This window comes from Linepithema humile, chromosome 2 (genome assembly GCF_040581485.1).
Source record: "Linepithema humile isolate Giens D197 chromosome 2, Lhum_UNIL_v1.0, whole genome shotgun sequence".
NCBI classification, from domain to species: Eukaryota; Metazoa; Arthropoda; class Insecta; order Hymenoptera; family Formicidae; genus Linepithema; species Linepithema humile.
Genome location: NC_090129.1, coordinates 19,331,499 through 19,353,726, shown reverse-complemented (window position 1 = coordinate 19,353,726; position 22,228 = coordinate 19,331,499). Strand labels below are relative to the sequence as shown.

The following is a 22,228-nucleotide window of genomic DNA, read 5'->3' as shown; positions in this document are numbered from 1 at the left end:
CACATGGCGCAAACAGTTGGCACCATCTAACGTTAGCTTCAGTCACAACGCCAAATCTCTCTTGCTCTTTACAAGGTTATGTTTTTAAGCAGTACGACAGTACAAGACTAGTTCCATTGGAGACATTACGTATATCCGGCTTTATCGCATTTTGAGTTTTCGTATCTGTGAATAATTTTGTGCTGGATTAGTGTTTAGTTATGGAGTTATGATTGTGTGTGTAGAAACTACTGCGACAACAGTTGATTCACTCGATTGTTTATCGCAGCAAAAATGAAAGACTGTTTGCAATAACGACTATACTATACTACTTTGTTAAAATCGGTGAAGCCTGGTAAAAAATTCTCTTAAATATGGGATGCTGTTACAGTTTCTGTAAAGAAGATAGCGGGCCGCAGGTAAAAATTGTTTACTCCACATTTTTTGATAAACTTTCTCGCCTTATCACTGACACTTTGCACGTGATAATCTACACGCATTATCATGAATAATACGCCTACTTGTAGCGATAGTAATGACGCATGATTTATTATTTATACGCATATACATACAAATATGCCTTTTATATTATAATAACGATAATAATAGAAAATAATAAAATTGCAGGTATTCAATTTTTATCATTGTATAAATATTTGTTTTAATGTTTTTCATTCCCAGAGTGGGGAAGCAAACGAAAGAACACATTTGTTAGTAGATCCTGTCAGTAACAACACAAATATCCCAAGAGTACATAGGTAAGTTATTTGACTTGTTTATCATTTATAGATATATGAATTTCATAATACTTTGGACTTTCAGATAAGATTAAATAAACTTATGTTTTTGTTTCAGTGATGATTATGTCAATCAATATGCAAGTTCAGTGCCTAAGAAGACAGATGAACAAAGTGCATTAAACAGAATTTTACACGAAACAGCAGCGTAAGTGAATTTTATTTTATACTAATCTAATACTTTGTAGCCAAACATTTTTGTATATTAATTGATAATAATTAATAGTTCTTGAGCTCTGACAACCGATTCTTATGGTTTTCTATATTATTGTTTTTTTAATCTTTTGATTTATGTTATATTTATTCTTATGTCCTTTAATAATATAGTTTTTTTGAAGTTTTTTTTTCTAATCTTGAATCATATTTTATAGAAATCAAATTAGTTCTACATGAGAAAATAATATGCGTTTTATAATCTTATTATTTAATATTTTTTCTTACAGTAATGTCATAGATGTGGGTGCATTAGACACACACAATCTAGAACAGCACGAATATGTGGAAAGGTCTCGTGCATATTCGAAAAGAATAGAATCAGGTAGAGTTAAACTCCCTGAAGTCTCACCTTGCCTACTTAAAGATATACCTGCTCCAGAACGAATATTAGCAGCTGACGCACTTGCCACTGGAGATCAAGAAGTGGTAAGTAACTTTAAAGTTACTTTCTTCCATTGCACTTGCCATTATGATTGCAATGAAACTGATACAAGCAATTTAACTGTACAGATTACGGAAATGCTCAACAAGGCTGTGACAGGATTAGGCAATGTAAAAGTCACACACAAGGAGGATTTAGTGGTTCCGTTTCTATCGTGATTGTTAAGTGTCCCTCAAACTAATTTATAACCTCATACCATTTGACTGGAATTTTGGATGTGGCATTAAAAAACATACATTTCGGAAATATACAACCTAAGGCTGGACAATTAGCTTGTGGTAAAGGATCGATTAATTATAAAGATGTAGTGTATTATAAAGGATGTTAAAGTACCACTATCGCGTTTGCTTGCTGCATACCAATGGCTTCAAAATTATCGGAACAGTTATGTATTTCTTTCTTCTACTTTCTAAGTTTAGAGTTAAGATGTACATGTACGATATGAATTTTCCCCGCATTTTATCTACATTAAACATTTATGTAAAAGTTTTCATTTGTTATTGTAATATTCTATTAATATATATATATATATACACATTTAGATAAAAATGAAGAAAGATGCTATTTTATCATTGTTCAATAAATTTAATTAAATCCTACATGAGCATGATTTTTTTGTAATATACGAAAATTATAGGAAAATTATTGTTTTCCTAAATTGTGCAGAATCTATACTGAAGAATTTATATACACAATTATCTTAAGGCTCAATACACAATAGAGAAAATAGGAATAGGAAATTGGAATTATATTTTATTTCAAAACAAGAAAATGAAATGGATCAACGCATCGTGAATTAGGAAATGAGAATTAGAAATAATTAATCTTTTCCATTCCCTTGTTTTGAAGTAAAATAATTCCGAATTGCTCTTCTTAATATTTAACATTTATTTTTATTCCTAATATTTTCTGTATTGTGCGTTGGGCCTAATGTGTCCCTTTATCCCTTAACTTGATCTAGAAAGTTCTCAAAGCTTTAAAATGCGCGCGGTGAGGGAGAGGGATGAGACGCACTGTTCGATTGGCCAGTGTATCAGAGACGCAGAGGGGCATCGACCGGTCTCGGCGTCGCTGCCATCGGTTCAGCAGTTCTAACCGTACCTCTGGCCACCAATACACAAGAGCCAGGGGCTCTCTATCGCCGACCATTGGTCCCCAATCCGCCGACCAATCATTGGGAAAGTGCCCACGAAAATATCCAATGTAAGTTCACAAATTATCAAACATCAGCCCGATACGCGGCACGCTCGCGCGCCCGCATCTGTGATTAACCCCGATTTCGCGACCGCGTCCACGTTTCGTCCGTGCTGGCCAACGCCTTCGCCGACGCCGAAAAAGCTCTCTCTACACGGCCATGTTTGCTAAGGCAATATTGTGCTGTTCCCACATACGAATGTCCGTGTCGCGTCTCGATGGCGGGCCGACCCGTCCTCTCTGGATCACCGCGACCGAGCGATATCGCGCGTCCTACATGCCGCGGCCCGGTGGCCGCGTCGATCGTGGCGCGAATCTTGGCCGGAAATGTGGTCGAGAAACATACGTCGCAAAACGGTATCTCGACGACCTTCGTCGCGTACGTTTCTGCTTTCACACGAAATGATGCTCAACACGCTCGCTCGCTCGCTCGCTCACTTTGCTCGTTCGTTCGCGAGATATGACCCCAATATCGCACGGGCGTCCCGCATGTGCGATCGCACGTGGACTCTTCCGTGAAATGACGATTCTATCGCCGAAACGACAATTCTTGGCGCCACGTTAACGAGTTATGTCAATGCTCGCGCCGAGTCCCGTTTCATCGATTCTAGATTAATACGTAGAACCTTAATGAATTGGATGATCATACGATATGAACGGTACGTGCATCGTATCAATATCGTTATGTCTACCAAATATTTGCAATGTCTTTTGCTTAGTATATGTTACTGAAAAAGTCAATATTTATTATTAGATAAAGGATTCGTCATGGAGCAGCTCAGCGAAGGACAAGCAGTGGTGGTAGGCGGTGCTGGAGGAACAGTACAAGTTGTACAAATGGGTCAGGGTGGCCAAACTATGATGCTTCCACAGGCTCTACAAGTTGCAGCGCCTAATGGACAGATTCAAGTTCTTCCCGTTTCTAGTTTAACTAATACTGGTCAACAGATAGTTATTCAACAGCCACAAACACCACAAATCATTCAAACTCCTGATGGACAGACATACATCTATCAACCTGTGCAATTGGAAGGTCAAGTTCAACAAGCTCAGCCAACAGGTAAACAGCTACATACCTATTTGTTGTGTTTTTGCACAAGACATTTTTTTCTAAACATATTTCGGATTTACAGTGATAAATCTTAATGGCAATCTTATGCAAATTGCTGGTACAACATCTCAAACTGCAACCACTGCAGCTGCTACAACTCCAGTACAACCTTTGGGTAGTCCTACTTCAACACAAGCAGGAAATGTTGTTATGGTAATTGTTATTAAATATATATATATTGTTTATATCTCAAGTAACATGATTTTCCCTTTTATTAAGAAAAATTAATACTGCATTATATTATTATTATAAGCTAATACTATAATAATAATAATAATACTTTATGTCATCTTACAAAAATCAGATGGTACCAGGTAACAGTGGGCAAACGCAATTTCAAAGAGTGGCATTACCTAATGCAGAACTACTTGAAGAAGAACCATTATATGTTAATGCAAAACAGTACAGACGAATACTGAAACGCCGCCAAGCACGTGCTAAACTAGAAGCTGAAGGAAAGATACCTAAGGAAAGGCCGGTATGTATTTTAAAATTTCTAAAACTTTTTTTAAATTAATATTTAAAAAGCTAAAATTTGTACGATAAGATATGTATGATTACACGTTAGTCTTGCAAGGAAGAAATCTAAAGTTATTATATGCGTTTCAAGTCGGATACAAAGTTATATCCATTTGCACAATATTTATAATTATTTGGATTATAACAGCGGAATCATTATTTTACAGAAATATCTCCACGAATCTCGTCATCGACACGCGATGAACAGAATTCGTGGTGAAGGCGGCCGTTTCCATTCCGGTCAATCAAAAAAGCGGAAGTAAGTTTCACTTTGTATTTTCCCTAATGCAAATTTGTTAAAAGAAAAAAAAAAATAACATGCTGTCTCGTTCTGGTAATGTTACGCATATAAGAGTGTAATGGTTCCAGTAGAGAAAATGCAAACTCCACGATTACCCAGCACATCACAACTTCAACCAGCACCGATAGCGTTCGTACTGTAGCAATAGCAGCCGCAAATGTAGGTGTACAATATCACGACACAGATGATTTGACAACCACGATTGTAATTGAAGTAAGATAACGTTTTCTATTCTGTAATTAATGTCGTTTGCGATTCGGCAGAGATGAGAATTACATTTGCTTTTTTTAATTATTTGTTGCAGAAACAAAATATTCCTCTGCAAGATATGATCACTGGTGACGACATTATTACCTCAAACAATCATTTAATATAGATAATACCATAAATGGAACTGAAATAAGTATCATAATTTTGTGTCGGTGATTATATTGGACATTTGCATTTTGTAAATATATTCATCCAAATTCGATAAATACGAGCGGAAGAATTATCTAACTTTTCAAAACTGTGAAAGGTATCATGAAATTGTGCGTTTACAAAGTGTCCCAGATATATTGATCTTTAATTTCGGATTTTTCCATCTTTAATTTTCAAATAATACGATTAATAATATTTGTAGTGAATTAAATTTTCATATTCAGAAAGATGATGATTAAAACCAAATTTGTATTTTGGAATTTGATTTCTTTAGAATTTATTTTAAATTTCGAAAATGTAATTTGTAAAATTAATTAGAAAAATATATTATATATTTAACGTTAGAGTGAAAAGTATAATGAATCATTATTTTGTTTAAAATTTCTTGTATTAAATAAATCTAGTCTCCACATTAGTCAATGAAATTAATTGAAAACGGACTCTAGAAAGGAATATCGTTTGAGATACACTTTGTATACACATATACATAAATACTTAAAATCACAATATTAATATTTTCACAGTAATTTTATTACAGTTAAAAAGTATCTGAGAATTTGATTAGTAAGATATTACTACGTAACAATAAAATAATAAAAGTATAAAAAATTTGGTTTTCATATTTGAAAAAATAATAAATGAAATTATATGTGGAATAATAATTGCGGATAAACATAAAAATTTTTCAACCATTTAAACATATTTTGTCAAATGTAAAATCTGAACGTTGTGGAGTTTGGAGTTATAGATATAAAGTGAGACTGAAATCGTACATTGTATATATCATGTGCTGGGTATCTGTAGATTAGATTATCACTAATTTTTGTTATTAAAGAATACGAAAAGTATAAATCACGACACTGGAATTTACATTTTTTACTGCAAGTACAATATTATTTAATTATTAAACTCACCCCTTTATACAAAATAGTTATATTTTTAAAATATAAAATGTGAGATGTTCTTTAATTAATATCTATACAGAAACATTACTCTCGCATGATTTGATAGATAAGGAATTTTCGAATAATATGCACAATTTAAATCGATATGATAATTTTGAATCTTATTATTTGTACATTTTACGAATTCAAAAATTTTTTACTTTAAGCTTTAACTTTCTAGTACAAAATATAAGTTTTATGTTAGGAACTGATTTTATTGTTTCGTTTTCTTTCTGCGGTTTTATACATTTGTCAATCATCCTTAATTAATACACATCTATTTATCAAAAATAAATTTTTTAAAGATGAAAATAATAATTCGTGCAACGGAAAATCAAAATCTGATTTTGTTCAAACAATTAGATAAAGTAAATGTTTGCCGATAATTTCGACATATTTATAAAATATTTATAATACTTAGTATTTTATATGTAACAATTTGCGAATATTTTGTAAAAATATCTAGCTCTAGGTTGTCGAATGTAAATAATTTCACGAAAGTAAAACGTAAGCAATGTAAGCACGTCTATGTTGCTATATGTGTCTGGTGTGAATGCGAACGGCTTGTACAGCTATAAATAATTTAGCAAGTGTACTGAGAATATGAGAGCAAGATTGTAAATGAAATTCCTATGTATGAACAGTATGAAAAATATAAATTCTCTTTTCTAGTAACTTGTTTACGAGTATAGCTTATTTCACTTGTGATCTCAATACTTTGCATGCCAACGTGTTCTGTCTCAATTATAAAACCTTAATTGAAAAATAACTCAAATTATTTTTGACGGAAGGACTAAATTTTGCTTCAGTATCAGCGAACATTCCGAATCGGATATTTCAAGATTCTTTAATGGCTTTTGTAATCTAACGCGTCTTGTTACATCTAACAGACCTCGTAGCGCAATTCTCTCCCCAGTAGCTCCGGTTGTGCTGATATATTCGGAATTTCCGGTTCTACGCAGAAAAGTGATATTTCACAAATCTTTGCATGACTAAATATCAATTTTACATACGTTACGCGGAGAATCTCTCTTTCTTTAAGATTTGGATCCAAGTTGTTGCGCGGTCTGAGAATTTTTGGTGGTTTTATTAGCTCTCTCGCTGCGATCGTCCATGGATCTCGATATGCGCGTTTTTGCATCGTTTCGAGTATAACCCAGTCTTCTGGTAACGTTACATCTCTATCATAACGATCTGCGATGACAGTGCGATATTAAAATTAAAAGTGAATGAACAAAAAACTAAACAGCGTGATATAATTTAAACATTTTAAAAGATACAAATTCCGTTACTGCTCTACTTGAGACAGGATGATATATAAAATTGTATATAAGTAGCGATGCAACTACTACAACGGAGAATATTGTTATAATGAACGAATCCTTGCCGAGTTTCTTCGAATAACCGAGTTGATACACAGTCCTCTTTGATTTCTCCTTTTCGCGTTCTATTATGTTTTCGTCTGGCACGACTTGCGGTAGAGCGTTTCTTAAGTGGGGGAACTTGTCGCGCATCTGTATTGATGTACAATTACGATGATGTACGAGAGATCACAAAAACAGAGAGTTTTCAATCTTTACTCGATTTAAATTATCCACTGGATCCTCGCTGCGTTCACTCTCAGGCAGTGATTGATTTTCTAGTTGCGTGTTCAAGTGCAGCCTATACGGTCCATTTAGGATATTCAAAGGTGGAGGATAGGTCGGCAACGGTCTACATTCCGTCGGTCTTTCGACTCTCCCTCCGAGATAATCTTTCTTGAAGACCGTCACGAAGTCACGCGATTCCTCCTCGATTTCTACGATCATTTCCGTCGAGTTGATGCGAGTGATTCATTCCGCGGAAAAATTTCGCAGGCAGCATTGCGAGACTTGCATTCTTTAGAGAAGTTTACGAGCGACACGTCTTCATGCGTGACAATTTCGCGAAAAAGTCCAGGAGGGGAAAAAAAATACGATCAAGTTTCTTCCCGCTCCGTAATAAATTCCAAGATTCGAGTCTTCCGCGATAAGTTTCAAGTTGCTTAGTTTCTTGATTTCGAGAGGTAAAAGTTGATACGCTCTCGAAACTCTCGAAATAGCGTTAAAGCGGAAATATATGCTGTATATTCTAATTCGGAAAATCGATTTGAGAACTATGCGTATCCAGGCTTTCGTACGAATAGATATTTAAGTTCTTAGATATTAAGTTTATAAAGTTCTCAACTATTTATTGAATCATTACGATAAAGAATTCAATAAAAAATCAAGATAAAAATCTGAAATCATAAATATGTTTGCAGACATCAGAGAAGTTATCGCTTTTATTAGAATATTAATTAAAATTCCGAGTTAAGTAGATAATTTATCATTGGCTTTTGGCGAACATCAAAATGTAGGAACACGCTCGCGTTATTGTTGTAATATCATTTAATGGTCCATAATCTATGCTTAATTTCTCTCTCGCCGAGAAGCCAGGCATACTAATCGTTTCGTGATGTAAGGTTTACGACTGTCTACGTCGCGCCTAATGAGACCGCCATAGTCTCTGGTAACTCATTACATACAGGCGATGTATAATACCGAGTGACACATAGCACCCTCGTGTACGCCAATTAGGATACGACATCGGATTTCCTGGTTATACGGGTGCGCCCATCGCGATACACAAATACACCTTTTCTCTCCACGCTCGTTTTCCTAGGGTGATAGGATGCTTCGAGGACAGGGAGAAATCTGCGTCATTATATTGAAAATCTTGTAAATTGGTATATATCTCATTCGTGACATTTTGCCTTTTTGCCATCGTCATTATCTTCGATCTATCTAAAGGTGTTATTATAAATTTCGGTGTCGTTGTGAAACAAAAAAAAATCAATTAATAAAACATTGCTCTCGCTCTATTATCTTTTTGTTATAAAATTTTCTTATTCTTTATATTATTAAATTATTATTATATTATTTATATTATTAAATTTAATAATCAATTAAATCAAGTCTTAATAATCAAATTATATAAGAGTTATTTAATAATTTATTTCATCATTGGAAATATTGATTTTAATCCCTTCTTGATTTAGTTCTGAAATGCAGGATTTTTGGAATGCAAAGTAATATAATTACAATAATGTTTACGTAAAGTCTATTTACTTGCATAAATCAATTACTGTAATTCTCTGATACTGGTTGTGAGTATTATTCACCAATCAATAGAATTATATAAGTCTTGATATCGAAAAATATCCACAAATGCTATTGAGATCTATTTTTAGAACGTCGGGGCGGCAACTCGATCTATCACGCAATGTGTGTATAAACCGTAATTCTGGTAAAAATTGAATCATTTTTGGGTTATGAAATGTAACATATCGGACGACTTTAATCTGACAAATATGACTTTGGTAATACGATTGCGACTGCCAAGAATTTACGGGAAAGGAACCTACAAACGTGATATTGCGGGCTAGATACGGTTCATCCGATAATCCAAATGCAATGAAAGGACATATCGAACTCTCGTAAGCACAACAGTCACATAGAGGATTTTCCCTTGACAAGCCACCCACAACCGGCAATTTGTAACTTCTATCTCGGCATTACCTTTGGGTACTCTCCTCCACCCACGACGGCAACCTTCATTCGTGAAAAGGTGAATGTCATTCTACCCATTCATAAATTGCACTCGGACTCGATCTTTTTATGCATGTAATTTTTTTATTAACTGAATTTTTTTTATTCGTGACGCGAAGACACGATGTGAGACACTATTTGATTTCGCAGAAGACCGAAACGAAAAATCGGAAACCAGGTGTAATATGCGCCACAATTAAGAACTAATCAACATATCTCTTACTTATTAATTTATAAAAATATTAAATATTAATTAAATTTATTAGCGCTTTGAGTATTGCTTAAGATAGAAGCAACGCTTGTTATTACTTCCTTAAACACAAATATATAGTGTTTACTAACGTAAACTTTGCGAGTGCAATTAATTAACGTCTGAATTTGATGCTTTGGTATTTTATACATAATTTAACAATCTTGCGTTTTTGTTTAAATAGTTCTTAAGCCAGAGAAGACTTTATTAACAATGCAAACGTTTTTAACGAGATTTAACGTTGCGAATAATGTTGAGAATATTTATGGTACGCGAACGAACTAACAAGACGCTGCGAAGAAGACGTATATCTTGAGGCGTATTCTCTTAGCTTCTGGACTCGACACGCTTGCAGCAAGCTGAAATTGCGCTACTTTGATATACCCTTAAGTAAACGTCGAAAGTTCACAGCCGCCGCAAAGGCGTTTATAGCGCCGTGATCAAAGTTAGGTTCTGAATAATGGATATTGTCGCAAGCGGTCATTTCATTATATTTCCCGTGCATGGTTTAAGCTACAACTTGTGTAATTCACGTGTCGTGAACTTTCCGAATTCAATTCAGAAACCCGACGTATCAAAGGTGAACACTCGACAGTAAATTTTTAAATTGCCTCACTGTTACATATTTAACAGAGAAGTGTATTATGTTTTCATCCTTAGAATACATGAGGTATGAGGGCAGACAAAAGGTTGAAAGATTAAAGTGCGAGTGTTATCTTTTTTTAAAGAGAAAATAAGAGTGAAGAAAAACGTCTAATAATTTATACATTTTATATTTATCAATTAACAAGATGTGCAAAAAATTAAAAAGATATAAAAAAATGTAAACGTAATTCACAAAATATATAATTAAATTATGTTGAATTTTCTAAGTGAAGAAAATGATGTATAATATTTTCTCTTTTGATAACACAATGATTAATGTTTAATTTATATATCCTTCTCTTATAATACTATTCACGAATATTACTCACATTCTCAAAATTATTCTCGTATTAATCTCTCCACCTGCATTTAAATTTCAATGCGCGTAGTACATATCTCAAATCATACCGTAAATCCGCGAGTGCGAGTGCAAATGCTAACACGAACATCTGCGTTGTTTATTTCGTTTTCAACTACATTATGATGCATCGTATAGAGCACGGAATTTTGTTCCGTTTCTAGCTTTCTCTAGTTCGCCGCAGCGTTTCACGTCTGTTACAGCTGCAATCGTTAGCTCGGAACTGCTCTGTGTGAATAAACTAAATTGCATTTTCCAGCCGAACAATGCCAAATACACAACGCGACGGCCACGATAAACGACCCTTGAACATCGCTAACGAGATCGTCCTCCACTGAAATCATCCGGTTATTTCGCACGTAAGTAACGTTATACACAAGCCACAGTGAAAGCCAAATGCAAAAACAATTGCCGTAACACGCGTGTACAAGTTATCTGATTTTCTCGCTTTAATCAAATGAAAACAGAGGTAACAATAGTATCGAACAACTGCTAAATTTTAAGTCATTAAACATTCGAAGATTTCCACTCTTAAACTTAAAAAAAGCAAATAGATAAACTTATTCTTCATTTGAATTAAAGTAACTTTTGTTTTAACTTTAAAATTATTTATAAAAATATTTTAAAATTGTGAAAAATATCAAAAATTATACAAAGATTATTTTTTTAGGTTGGAATCCAACAAAATTTTTCTCATAAGTTGTGATATGTAATTTGATATGAGATTACTGTATAAAAATGAGTAAAAAAAAAATTGTCATTCATTCCGCAACAATGTTGGCTGATTTTTGCAATTATCCCTGTCGGAGTCTCGAGCAAATAAGAATTGTGTTTGGTAAATATATTTTAACTCTACATTCAGCAATGCATCTAATGAGCGGATGATTACCCGCAATTTCGTATCAGAAATAAGCAGAACTTATTATCCTTTCGACACATGAGACGACACTGTTGAGTCTTGCTTGATCTTAACCTTGAGACGACCGAACTGTCTATCTCAACTAATTTTCTACTTAATTACGCGAAATTTACATTTTCCTAAATCTTCTGTTAATATTAGCGTTTATACGATTAATGAGTGTACATCGGCGACTGTAATAGAGAGACAAGTTTCTACATCATTTGCACAAAAATCACTTTCGTCGATGAGAAGAATGTAGGGATATGAAGTGGAATAAAATTGGAAATATCGAAGCACGCAAGAAATACAAAAATAGAAAGAAAATTTAATACGATATAATAGATTCTACGCAATTCGTGTTTATATCACTGAAACATGGAATGTAGCGGATATAAATAATAAAGCCAAATATTTCATATCATAAATGTTTGGAATTTCTACCCTTTCCTCCACTGCCCGCAGCGATTACTAAATTTATTCATACGCTCGGAATTTGCATCATAATTATGATACCTCTGACATTTGGACCTTCAACTATTGCGAGTGTAATTTCGGAGAGCTTTAATGGTTCGAAGGACGAAAGGGACACTGAAAGAGAGACACGGGGATAGAGACAGAGTCTACCAGTTGCTTCACAACCAGTTGCTCCTTTCCGTCAAGTATGAGTCTACTGACGAACGAGTAGCAATAGCCAGAAACGATTTCATCCCCCGTTCTTCCGAGGGGATGCTCCTGCACCGCACGGTCAGACAGCGCGCACTAGAGCGCGCGTGGTGGATCAGACCTCGCGCCCGATCCAGAAACTCAAGCTCCGCTTCTACGTATCCTCGTGGGGGCGCATCGCCACGCCTCTCGCGTCTATATAAGCACCACGACCGCGGCGAAACCCTCACTCGCACCCCAGTACCCGGTGAGCCAAGGACGAGACTCCTTCCCGATAGCGGAGGACGAGCGGGATCTGCGGATCGTCAGGACGTCGTGTTGCATCTCTCGCCGGATTTTTTTTCGTGAACGCGAACCGTGAGCCGAGCGGGCGCATCGCTAGGCAATGAGGTCCTGGTTGCTGTGGCTGTCTCTTCTGTTGGTCGTTCTGGCCGACAGAAGCTTCGCCAATCCTTACTTCGACGAAGGTGGTAAGTCATAGTTTGTTTTACGCATTAATCGCGAGCTGCACTTTGTTCTAAATGCAAGATAAAAATTGCGAAGACTTCTGAAGAACGTACGGAGGGCAAGGGAGCGTTGCAAAAGTTTCAAACATCTGTGTCCTTATGACTGTTTTGACACGTTTGTGTTATCTGAATTATCGCGGTGAATCGATATATATTATTATTTGATTGTAAATATTTATGTGTTTATTTATGCAAATTATTTAATTCTTGTATGAATGAGTAGGAAATTATACATTCATAGACAGCACGATGCAAATGCGGCACGACGCATTTTGTATGCGGCACAAATACCAGAATAGTGTATAAAAGGAGTTATATACGACTCTAATCTATTTTTGCTGCAAATAGTAGTTCGCGAGTCTCTTTTAAAAAATCGCGATCGATACATTTGCATTAAGTACTCATATAAAAGAGATAAAAAATTGTTATTACTGGAAAATGAAAATATTAAAAATCGACTGCTTTCGTTCATCATTTTGATGGCAACTTAACTTATATATAAAAACACACTTTTTGATAAAATATTTTTTAACTGTAGAATAAATTATTTTTATAATTTCTGTTTACTTTCAGAATATCTAGCCGCGAACTAAACGTGAATGAAAAATACTAACATATTACTTTTTACATGTGAAACTTTTTTTACGAGAAATTTTATTTTTTTTAAATATTAAAGCACTGTGTACATCGCACAGACAATAAAAATAAAGTGTACAATTGCTGAGAATAAAAAAGCATGTTAAGAGTAAACCAATTTTTGCAGAGCACCTTATTTTTTTCAAAGAAAATTTAAAAAATTTTTTTGATTTTTGGGAAATTTATAATTATATAAATGTGTTAAAAAAGTTACCTTTTAAGTTACTTTTTTTTTCGTGAACGCGAACCGTGAGCCGAGCGGGCGCATCGCTAGGCAATGAGGTCCTGGTTGCTGTGGCTGTCTCTTCTGTTGGTCGTTCTGACCGACAGAAGCTTCGCCAATCCTTACTTCGACGGACTAATTGAATAATAGCGCGCGTTAAAGCCGTCACGTTTACCTAAAGTATTCCTCGAAATTGCGCCTGCAAATGCAACATATGTGTAAAATACTTAGCAACCAGGATTATATTTGTCTCATTACCACTTGCAAATACAAATAGATTATTGAATGCGCAATATTTCAAAGTAAAGTAGTTTGAAAATAAAGCAAGTGCATTTATTTATCAAAGCACCTTTGTCGCGTGCAAGGAAGTTACTTTTTATTTCTTAAAATACATTAAAAATATGTAAAATTAAATTAAAATTTTCTTTGCATCTTCTACAAACATAAAATTTTTCTAAATATAATTTATTTTCAGTTACATTTTTTACGTAAAAAAATTGAAGTAATTTTCTTTATGCTACATAAAAATTCTTAAATAATAGTGTCTACACTAGATAACAAAAGAGAAAACAGAAACTTCGTGTGAGTAAAGTTTTCTAGTTAAAATGCGTCATCTCGCAAAAGAAGTTTGATTGAAACAAATATCCATTTTATTAGAGTTATGATAGCTTTAGAATCTCGTTGAGTGTACATTTTGATAAAATTGTGACTCTGTTTGTCTTTGCTTCGAAATTAAATTTTAATCTGAATTACACCGGCGAAGAAGATTTATTGATAATGACAATTCTTCGAAAATGTGCAAACTTCTCAGAAGTTGAACACCGTGAACTTTCCGATCTTATTTATTTAACGCTTCGAAATTAATCGAAACTTGGCGAGTTAAAACTTGTGAACTATAATGACATATTTTGCTCGCTGGCATTACGATATTCTGAAAGTTGTTTAAACTTGCAATTCATCGAGATATATAATTGTCCTTTTTTGCGGTAGTTTGTTTAGAATCTTGCGTTTAAGAGGATTCGATTTGCAACAGTGATCGAATGCATTCAAAAAATAGATCTGTCGAAGCTATTAAAAATTATATAAAAGTATTTGAGAACGACATAAAGCAAAGAGGATTTTTATAGAAAAGCTTGACGCGATGATTGTCGGATTCGTATTGCGTTACGTCAACCGGATCACAGTGCAAGTGGTATAAGTCTATGCATGGTCGGACGCATACCGATTGAATAATGGCGCGCGTTAAAGCCATCACGTTTACCTAAAGCATTCCTCGAAATTGCGCCTACGAATGCAACATATGTGTAAAATACTTAGCAACCAGGATTATATTTGTCTCATTACCACTTGCAAATACAAATAGATTACTGAATACGCAGTATTTCAAAGTAAAGTAGTTTGAAAATAAAACAAGTGAATTTATTTATCAAAGTATCTTTGTCGCGTGCAATTTTTTATCAGGCGCATAACTGTTTATGAGTCTTTTTTTGTTGTGTTTATATCTCTGAGATAAAATATCTGAATCACTAAATTGAATTTAACAGACTTGCTTGCTTGACGGATTCACGTTGCGTTACGTCAACCGGATCGCAATGTGAGATGATAAGTCTATACATGGTCTGACGCATACCGATTAAATTACGGCGCGTATTAAAGTTGTCACGTATTCTTAAACGTTGTCTAAGCATTCCTCGAAATTGTGTCTGCGAGGCGCAATGTTGATACATAAACATTTCCCTTTATTAATTTTATTCAGATTTTATCAACTGTTCGTGAACATAGAGCTATTCTTCAATAACTGCAATTAGCAAAGTGCGTCGTTCAGGATATGGAAATTTATGATGACTGTGTAAAAACACAGTCGACGTTAATGAAACTGTAATCAGTTTCCGGCAGGGCGTCGGTCACGGAGATTTAATTACAGCAACATTTGATTGCTTTTCAAGGCTTCCTCTTGAACATCGATCTTACGACATTTCGTAACGGCACGTCACGATTTCATTTGTCGCATCAGCTATGCTTCCGACATTATTTTAATATTATTATATAAATCTTTAGTAAGTTTACTTCTTTTATTTTAATTTTTGTCGGTTTTATACTAAAGTCAAACATTACGATATTATTTCGAATCTCCTGTGAATTTCTTAGCATTTTATATAAGAATAACAGTGTAAGCGTTGGAATAGTGCATAATAATTGGATTACTGTGTTTCACAGTGTACATGCGAGCTATATGTTTCTCTCAGCGGATGGCAAGAATACGATTTTACTTTACGAACGATAGAATGGGATTTTTATTCTACTGTCGTCCGCTACATTTTTATTCGAGAACTTATGTTGTAATATATAACTTCTAATAGTAACCAGAGAGATACGAGGAAGATGTATTCTCTTAGGAAAAGGGCGTTCGTAAGGGAAAGAAAATAATCGAGGTGTTATGGAATTCGTAACAAAGTCTCGTACATTAATCCTATAACAGTGACATCACAGTGATAAATGATATGTAGTAATATATATATATATATATTTCTTAATTCGATTTCACGATGATTTTTACGATTTCAAAATTCGTAAAGTAGTTTTTAATGCATTAAGAAACATGAGATATAACAATCATTATGAAAGATTTGTATTTTATTTATAAAAAATTATTTTACTTAGAATGGCAATGCAGTATATAAAATTAGTCACTATTATGGAACTAATATTTATGTGATTATCTAAAGTGTAAAATTATTTTTCTTTTTATAATGTAAGAAGTTGCTGGAGAAATGATCTTGTTTACGAAGTCGAAGAATTTCGCGATTTCCTAGCGCTATACACACCGCAGGAATATTGAAAGATTGACGGCACCCCTGATGCATCTCTAACGATGCAAAGAGAGAAACGATAAAAGTGAGAAACTAGAGTGGCAACGAGAAAAAGAAGGAGCAAGAAATTTCTTAGATTAGAAGCTTAATTCTGATCCCATGAGAATTTCGACGAGAGAAAAAGAGAGAAGAAAAGAAGAAAGATAAAGGATTATCGTCATTTCACGTTTTACAGGTCTGCGTACGATTCGGTAGAACCACTTATCAAGATCATTTTATGACGATTAATGAACTCGCGATCATTTATCATTTTTTTACCGCAAATTCTTTCATTTCTTTCTATTTGCCGCGCGAAAATTGGGTGATCCGATAATGAAATCGTAATTTAATCGGTTCATTGCATTTTTATTTAGATTTCAAAAAATATCTGAAGACTAAAAATGTTTAATAAAATTGCAGAAATATCACTACAGGAGATTCAATGCTGCGCAATTTATATTATATTAGCTGTAAATTCTTTATTCGCTTCCCTTTATCTCTTAGTAAATGAAATACGACGAGCTTCTAAGTAAGTAATACGATATTGCGCCAATTTAACCCTGCGAACAATCAAGGAAACATAAATTGTCCATAAAGAAAAAGAAAAGTATTTTATTTTATTTACCCTGATGCTTCATCTCTTCGCGCCGCAAGCAAGAGCTTCTCTATGCAAGCTCCAGTAACGCATAACGAGATTTGCCATAATAACTTTAATGAACCGTGGACATTATTTCGCGAAGTTGCACCGCGCGCAGGGAAAATAAAGTTACGCGATAATAAAAACGAAACGAAATTGTTAAATATGACTTTCTTGATTTATATTGTACACTTTGGTAGTTGACTTTGTATTTTCAGCTCTCGTCAACTTTATTCAGCTCTCGTGAATTTTACTAGAAGTAGAAAAAATATGGACAGAGTTAAAAATACCGTGCTTTCTCTCGAAATGTTTCAATGTATTTTTGTTGAACTTCGAATATTTTTCGAATTTGTGAGCGAATTTCTACCTGAATTATTTTTTCTTAAATTTAAGACATACTTTGCAGCTGCATGCGATACTTTCTACACTCTTCGATATAAACGTTATCCATAATGTTTTTACGGATATTTTTGTTATGTTTTTGAATATCGACAGCGCGCCGACATCGATTTGATAAAATAAATTTATTTTCACCAAAGAAGTATTTGCTTCGGTGATTGTGTATCGAGTCAAAAAGAAATGAGATTGAGTTCGTAATGCCGTTGTTGATGTTGTCTTATCGAGAGCACATAGAGCACTCTTCTATTTTTGCTCTCTCCCCACATTCCTGCGATGAGATGCGCCCTTTAAGCTTTCGGATCGCGGATCGTAAGCGTCCTTGGATCTGCGCTCGCGTATAAATAACGATCTTGTTTTCCGCCCGCGAAGGATATCCTTCTCCGATGATCATTAATCCGCAAGAACTCGTGTTTATGAGATTCGTATTCAGAATAAAAAACGTTTGTTTTTTTTCAATTAACGATCCAACTCTGATTGGATTAAAATATGCATTTTCAGATTATTAAAATAGTCCGTTCGTCTTTTGCAGAAGATGTAGGCGATCTTCAGGGTGGCGACTCCTCGGATTATACAGACAATGCTTTGGAGAATCTGATGCGAGCGGCACAAAAGTGAGTGGATTATTTTACTGTCAAGTCGGTTTATTTTCCTACAATCCTTTTCAACGAGAACTCTTTCGTGAAAAACGGCTTCTTTCATTTCCCATAAATTCTTCCCTGACTAGCTGTTGTGCGGATATTGTATAGTTTACGAACAAAAAGATTCAATTTCTTTTCGCATAATGCAAATAATTTATTATTAACAGAGAGCGGGAGAGAGAGAGAGAGAGAGAGAGAAAGAGGGAGAGAGAAAGAGAGAGAGAGAGAAAGAGAAAGAGAGAAAAGGAAAGAGAGAAAGAAAAAAACATATACGTAAAAAATGATAAGGAGACGCATACGGACTCCACGACACTCTAAATTTTTTAATAACGTTGAAAATGAAGAGATAGAAAAAGAAAGAGACTGGCAAAAAAGTTTTTCATCCGCGCGATTTCCGGAGAAATTTTTTCGACGTCCACGCGTGTGTCTCCGTATCGTTGTAATAATGTGCATGAATATATGTGCTACGTGTGAATACGCGTGACACACCGAATTGGCAACGCGGTTTTTCTTTTTTTATTCGGTTTTTCCCCTCGGCCCACCCCCTTCGATGTCTCAATGTCACGAAAAGGTATTCTCTCGATTCCCCTAATCTCGAGTAGACGTACCTCGTCGATATTGTACAGGCGATACCTGTACAGGCGGGCTTGCATAAGGCGTGGCGGCAACTGCGACCACCGGCCGAAGGACTGCTGCTACAGCTCCAGCTGCCGCTGCAATCTCTGGGGCTCCAATTGCCAGTGTCAACGGATGGGTCTCTTCCAGAAGTGGGGCTAAACGATTTCCTCCTCCTCCCCCGCTCCGTCTTCCTACGCCCGCGTCACCTGTCCCATCTTTCTTTTTTTTTTTGCGTCCTTCGTTTGTTTTTATTACACCTCCGGAGAGACTATCCCAATGACGATATCCTCCTCGAGCACGCTCGAACGTTCCTTCTGTATTACTTCGCCCACCCGATGTATATTTGTCCCGTGGGAATAATTCCAACGTCTTCACAACGCTTGCGATCTGCATTTTCGATTAAAACGAAGGCCTCGATGAATACGCTTTGACATCATTTATTCGCGTGTTTTTTTAATCCTTTTTCGTAGAGAGAAAAACAGAGAGACACATAAGAGATTTTTTAAGCTTGCGATATCACGATTGGCAGAAGGCGATAGCCCGCGAAATATCACGCTCGGAAACCTCTTGCACGTTCTTCCACGATATTTCCTACTTCCAGTCTCTCGATACAGTCTTTCACAACTACCTCTCACGCGATATTCGATGCTTGGGATCCGCTGCGCCGACCAATCTCGCTTAATGATTCCCGGTCCTTCTCTAGCTCTGATTACGCTCTGTGTAAGCGAAATGTTCAATTAATTAGCGATGGTCAACCACGGTGCAGTCGGCCCTTATCGAGATTCTTATCGGAAATCGCGATTCTTGTGGGAATTATTACATTAAACGTAATATCGCGTTTCATCCGACATTATCTTTATTTTTGTCATTCTCGTTTTTTATTTAATAAAGAAAAACAATCTGTTCCTTGAATCCCTCCTTGAGTTTCCCGTCGTTTCATCTTCGTCAATGAAGGTCATCGTCGAAATCGGAGCCGAAAGTGACGAACGAACTGCGCTCAAAGGACCTCGACTCGCAACCGATCGATCGATCCCATCAGCTGCAGCTGCCTCGTCGGATTTCCCGGATGAGACGCGCGAAGAATGCAGCCATGAGGATGTATTGTAGCAGTATTGTTTCAAATTTTATCACTTTCTCTAACTGCTAGCAAAATAAGTTACGAATAGTGTCCAATAAAATTGCAAAGTATGTACGAAACATCTTGTTCATTGAAACACGAGTTTCTTTATTTAATTCTCGAGTTCAAAAGTTGAGTTTAATTCTTCAGTTTAAAACTACGTAAAATATATGGGAATGCAATAAAACTGGAAATTGCGTTTACTTCATGCCGACAATCTTCTTCGAGAACTCGTTATCCGACCCCTAAATATATTTAGAAAAATAAAACGTTGAAATTTAACAAAATAAATATATGTGAGAGTTAATTATATCTTTATTGATGAAACTTTCGACATAGTCAGTCGCGATTCTCGCGCGTCACATTGCTCCTTTCGACGACCCTCTTTTGGATCTTCAAGAAATTATCCATGGAGAATCTATAGCTTGACTCCCGCTCGACTAACAACCTGGGAAATCTCGTCGCAACATCTGCTGCGAGAAATGCGATCCCTCCGACGAGTCAAGCTCGGTTCTCGCGTCTTTGTGACTTCGCAATCCTTCTGCGACGGGACGAAAAATTGGAGAAGATTGGCGAACAAGTTCGCGATAAATTGCAGGAATTACCGTCCTTTGATTGGAGATATCTCTCCGGCCACTTTCGCCAATCAGATCGCCGGTATTCCTCGGTCGTCACTCCGTCGAGGATGATTGCGAATAATCGATAGAATAATTATGATCAATGTGATGAAATGGATTCTCTTCCGATGAAGTATTGATACGGCGATTGAGAGGACGTGAAATTATAGTACGGTCGCCGGCAGAAATTGATAATTAATATGTATATGTGTCTAAAATGTCGGCGATCCATCTGTGAACGCATACCTTCACGGTATACATTAGATACAGACGGCCCGCAATTTACATTTCTCCATACCGCCTCTTAATCTTTAAACTACCTACATGTACGCATATGAATTATAAAATAAATATTACAATAATAGATGTTATGAATTGTATCCGAAGGTGGATGTACACACGTACCGATATATCATGGAAATATAATATATATTATATATGTACACGCGCAGAGTACCTTCTTGTCATACTACCCCAATGTCATTATAATTTCATGTGCCATTTGTTATTATTTTAGGGGGTGCGAATCATCTTTTCCGAATATGTCATCGTTAATACGTAATAGTCTCATTGTTATACGACCTAGCATTATTAATTTAATTTGTCATTAATTTATTTCAAAGAGACAGATCATCTAAATATTTCATTTAAGATAAGTGTAATACCTTTCTCATTTTAATTGCAAGTGCAAAATAATTAATATAAGAAAATTTGTAATATTTTATGATTTAAAATATGATTTAAAAATTAATTTGATGGTTCGCTTTAATTATTGAATATATTTAATGTTTTTCCATGTAAATATATAAAAAAATAAAAGATAATTTTTTTTTGCTACTTGCTGAGTTATTTGTGAACCTTCAAAGTCACGATGACCTCCTCCTTGCCAGGCCGACGAGGTAACGTCATGCTAGGCCCGCAGGGTCAAGTAACTGGATCGTGACGTACGATTTAACTCGCAACGTGATTTTCTTGCGGTGAAGGATTACCTGGCAGATTACGTGCGCGTAACCTTTACGTAATTTCTGTCGCGATTTAAATTAAGCGGAGAATAATAAGTGGTCACATGATATCAACTATTTCATTTTAAATAAACAATGTTCAATTTTCCTATTTTATTTTTCTTTTGGTCTAACTTTAAAAATATATGATATTCCCAAAAAATTTTCGAGTGATTTAGAAATATTTTTTTTTCTAGAAAAGTTTTATTAAATGTCAGTTTTTTGGTAAACTTTTCATCGGCGATGTTAGAGTGAAATGTCATATTAGATTAAAATAAAATCTGCATAAAATTAAATAAAAAAGTATTTTATCTACATATATGCATTGCTAAAGGTGAATTACATTCGTGAAAATCTTATCAATGGCTTACGAATTTGGAAACTACTGATATCTACATATTAAAATCAATTAACTTCTCGCTTCGATTGCTAATATCTGTAATTGAAAATAACCGTGATATTTAAGACTATATGTTGTGGGCGTTTAATGAAAACCTCCCACATCTGATTCAGTATCGACAAAAGCGTGAATTAATAGTTGGCATAACAGCTTTATGCTTTGCCGTTATAAATAACGGCAAAGTAATCTTAGTGTAATTATATTTTTCATCGTACTGACAATCGTCTGATCAACGGAAA

General features: G+C 35.2%; 4 protein-coding genes across 9 annotated transcripts; 3 read left to right on the top strand and 1 right to left on the bottom strand.

Annotated features, from left to right (window-relative positions):
• The first annotated feature begins 103 nt into the window (after positions 1–103).
• On the top strand, positions 104–2,033 carry Lamtor1 (Late endosomal/lysosomal adaptor, MAPK and MTOR activator 1). 2 transcript variants are annotated; one of them, XM_067348668.1, is made up of 5 exons: positions 104–398; positions 607–737; positions 835–924; positions 1,220–1,418; positions 1,503–2,033. In XM_067348668.1, the coding sequence occupies exons 1-5, from the start codon at positions 354–356 to the stop codon at positions 1,590–1,592; spliced, it is 555 nt and encodes a 184-aa protein (XP_067204769.1). In that variant the 5' UTR covers positions 104–353; the 3' UTR covers positions 1,593–2,033. The 2 variants fall into 2 exon arrangements, with proteins under 2 accessions (XP_067204769.1, XP_012234360.1); XM_012378937.2 differs by having other exon boundaries at positions 111–398; positions 661–737.
• Positions 2,034–2,459: 426 nt separating this feature from the next.
• Positions 2,460–12,110, top strand: Nf-YA (nuclear factor Y-box A). Of its 3 annotated transcripts, none has more exons than XM_012379127.2 (7): positions 2,460–2,637; positions 3,383–3,688; positions 3,762–3,892; positions 4,044–4,217; positions 4,426–4,517; positions 4,628–4,772; positions 4,864–6,598. In XM_012379127.2, the coding sequence occupies exons 2-7, from the start codon at positions 3,397–3,399 to the stop codon at positions 4,933–4,935; spliced, it is 906 nt and encodes a 301-aa protein (XP_012234550.1). In that variant the 5' UTR covers positions 2,460–2,637; positions 3,383–3,396; the 3' UTR covers positions 4,936–6,598. The 3 variants fall into 3 exon arrangements, with proteins under 3 accessions (XP_012234550.1, XP_012234551.1, XP_012234549.1); XM_012379128.2 differs by lacking the exons at positions 2,460–2,637; positions 4,628–4,772; positions 4,864–6,598 and adding exons at positions 2,663–3,287; positions 11,044–11,143; positions 11,455–12,110; XM_012379126.2 differs by lacking the exon at positions 2,460–2,637 and adding an exon at positions 2,665–3,287.
• On the bottom strand, positions 6,385–7,935 carry LOC105679219 (uncharacterized). Its single transcript, XM_012379130.2, has 4 exons — positions 7,504–7,935; positions 7,311–7,437; positions 6,937–7,117; positions 6,385–6,877 (listed from the first exon to the last, which is right to left on the bottom strand). The coding sequence occupies exons 1-4, from the start codon at positions 7,729–7,731 to the stop codon at positions 6,694–6,696; spliced, it is 720 nt and encodes a 239-aa protein (XP_012234553.2). The 5' UTR covers positions 7,732–7,935; the 3' UTR covers positions 6,385–6,693.
• Positions 12,111–12,562: 452 nt separating the features above from the next.
• LOC105679208 (toxin Tbo-IT2) lies at positions 12,563–21,031 on the top strand. Of its 3 annotated transcripts, none has more exons than XM_012379100.2 (3): positions 12,563–12,818; positions 18,128–18,209; positions 18,839–21,031. In XM_012379100.2, the coding sequence occupies exons 1-3, from the start codon at positions 12,734–12,736 to the stop codon at positions 19,011–19,013; spliced, it is 342 nt and encodes a 113-aa protein (XP_012234523.1). In that variant the 5' UTR covers positions 12,563–12,733; the 3' UTR covers positions 19,014–21,031. The 3 variants fall into 3 exon arrangements, with proteins under 3 accessions (XP_012234523.1, XP_012234524.1, XP_012234526.1); XM_012379101.2 differs by having other exon boundaries at positions 12,564–12,818; positions 18,863–21,031; XM_012379103.2 differs by having other exon boundaries at positions 12,567–12,818; positions 18,878–21,031.
• Positions 21,032–22,228: the final 1,197 nt, after the last annotated feature.

Bases quoted from the DNA above. Each gene is read 5' to 3' on its own strand.
- LOC105679208 (XM_012379100.2), top strand. From the start codon at position 12,734: ATGAGGTCCTGGTTGCTGTGGCTGTCTCTTCTGTTGGTCGTTCTGGCC. The intron at 12,819-18,127 runs GTAAGTCATAGT...CGTCTTTTGCAG, and splicing joins TCCTTACTTCGACGAAGGTG to AAGATGTAGGCGATCTTCAG. The intron at 18,210-18,838 runs GTGAGTGGATTA...AATCTCGAGTAG, and splicing joins CTGATGCGAGCGGCACAAAA to ACGTACCTCGTCGATATTGT.
- Lamtor1 (XM_067348668.1), top strand. From the start codon at position 354: ATGGGATGCTGTTACAGTTTCTGTAAAGAAGATAGCGGGCCGCAG. The intron at 925-1,219 runs GTAAGTGAATTT...TTTTTCTTACAG, and splicing joins ATTTTACACGAAACAGCAGC to TAATGTCATAGATGTGGGTG. The intron at 1,419-1,502 runs GTAAGTAACTTT...TTAACTGTACAG, and splicing joins CCACTGGAGATCAAGAAGTG to ATTACGGAAATGCTCAACAA.
- LOC105679219 (XM_012379130.2), bottom strand. From the start codon at position 7,731: ATGATCGTAGAAATCGAGGAGGAATCGCGTGACTTCGTGACGGTCTTC. The intron at 7,438-7,503 runs GTAAAGATTGAA...ACATCAATACAG, and splicing joins CAGTGGATAATTTAAATCGA to ATGCGCGACAAGTTCCCCCA. The intron at 7,118-7,310 runs GCAAGGATTCGT...CTGTCATCGCAG, and splicing joins CGGTTATTCGAAGAAACTCG to ATCGTTATGATAGAGATGTA.
- Nf-YA (XM_012379126.2), top strand. The intron at 3,893-4,043 runs GTAATTGTTATT...TACAAAAATCAG, and splicing joins AAGCAGGAAATGTTGTTATG to ATGGTACCAGGTAACAGTGG. The intron at 4,218-4,425 runs GTATGTATTTTA...ATTATTTTACAG, and splicing joins AGATACCTAAGGAAAGGCCG to AAATATCTCCACGAATCTCG.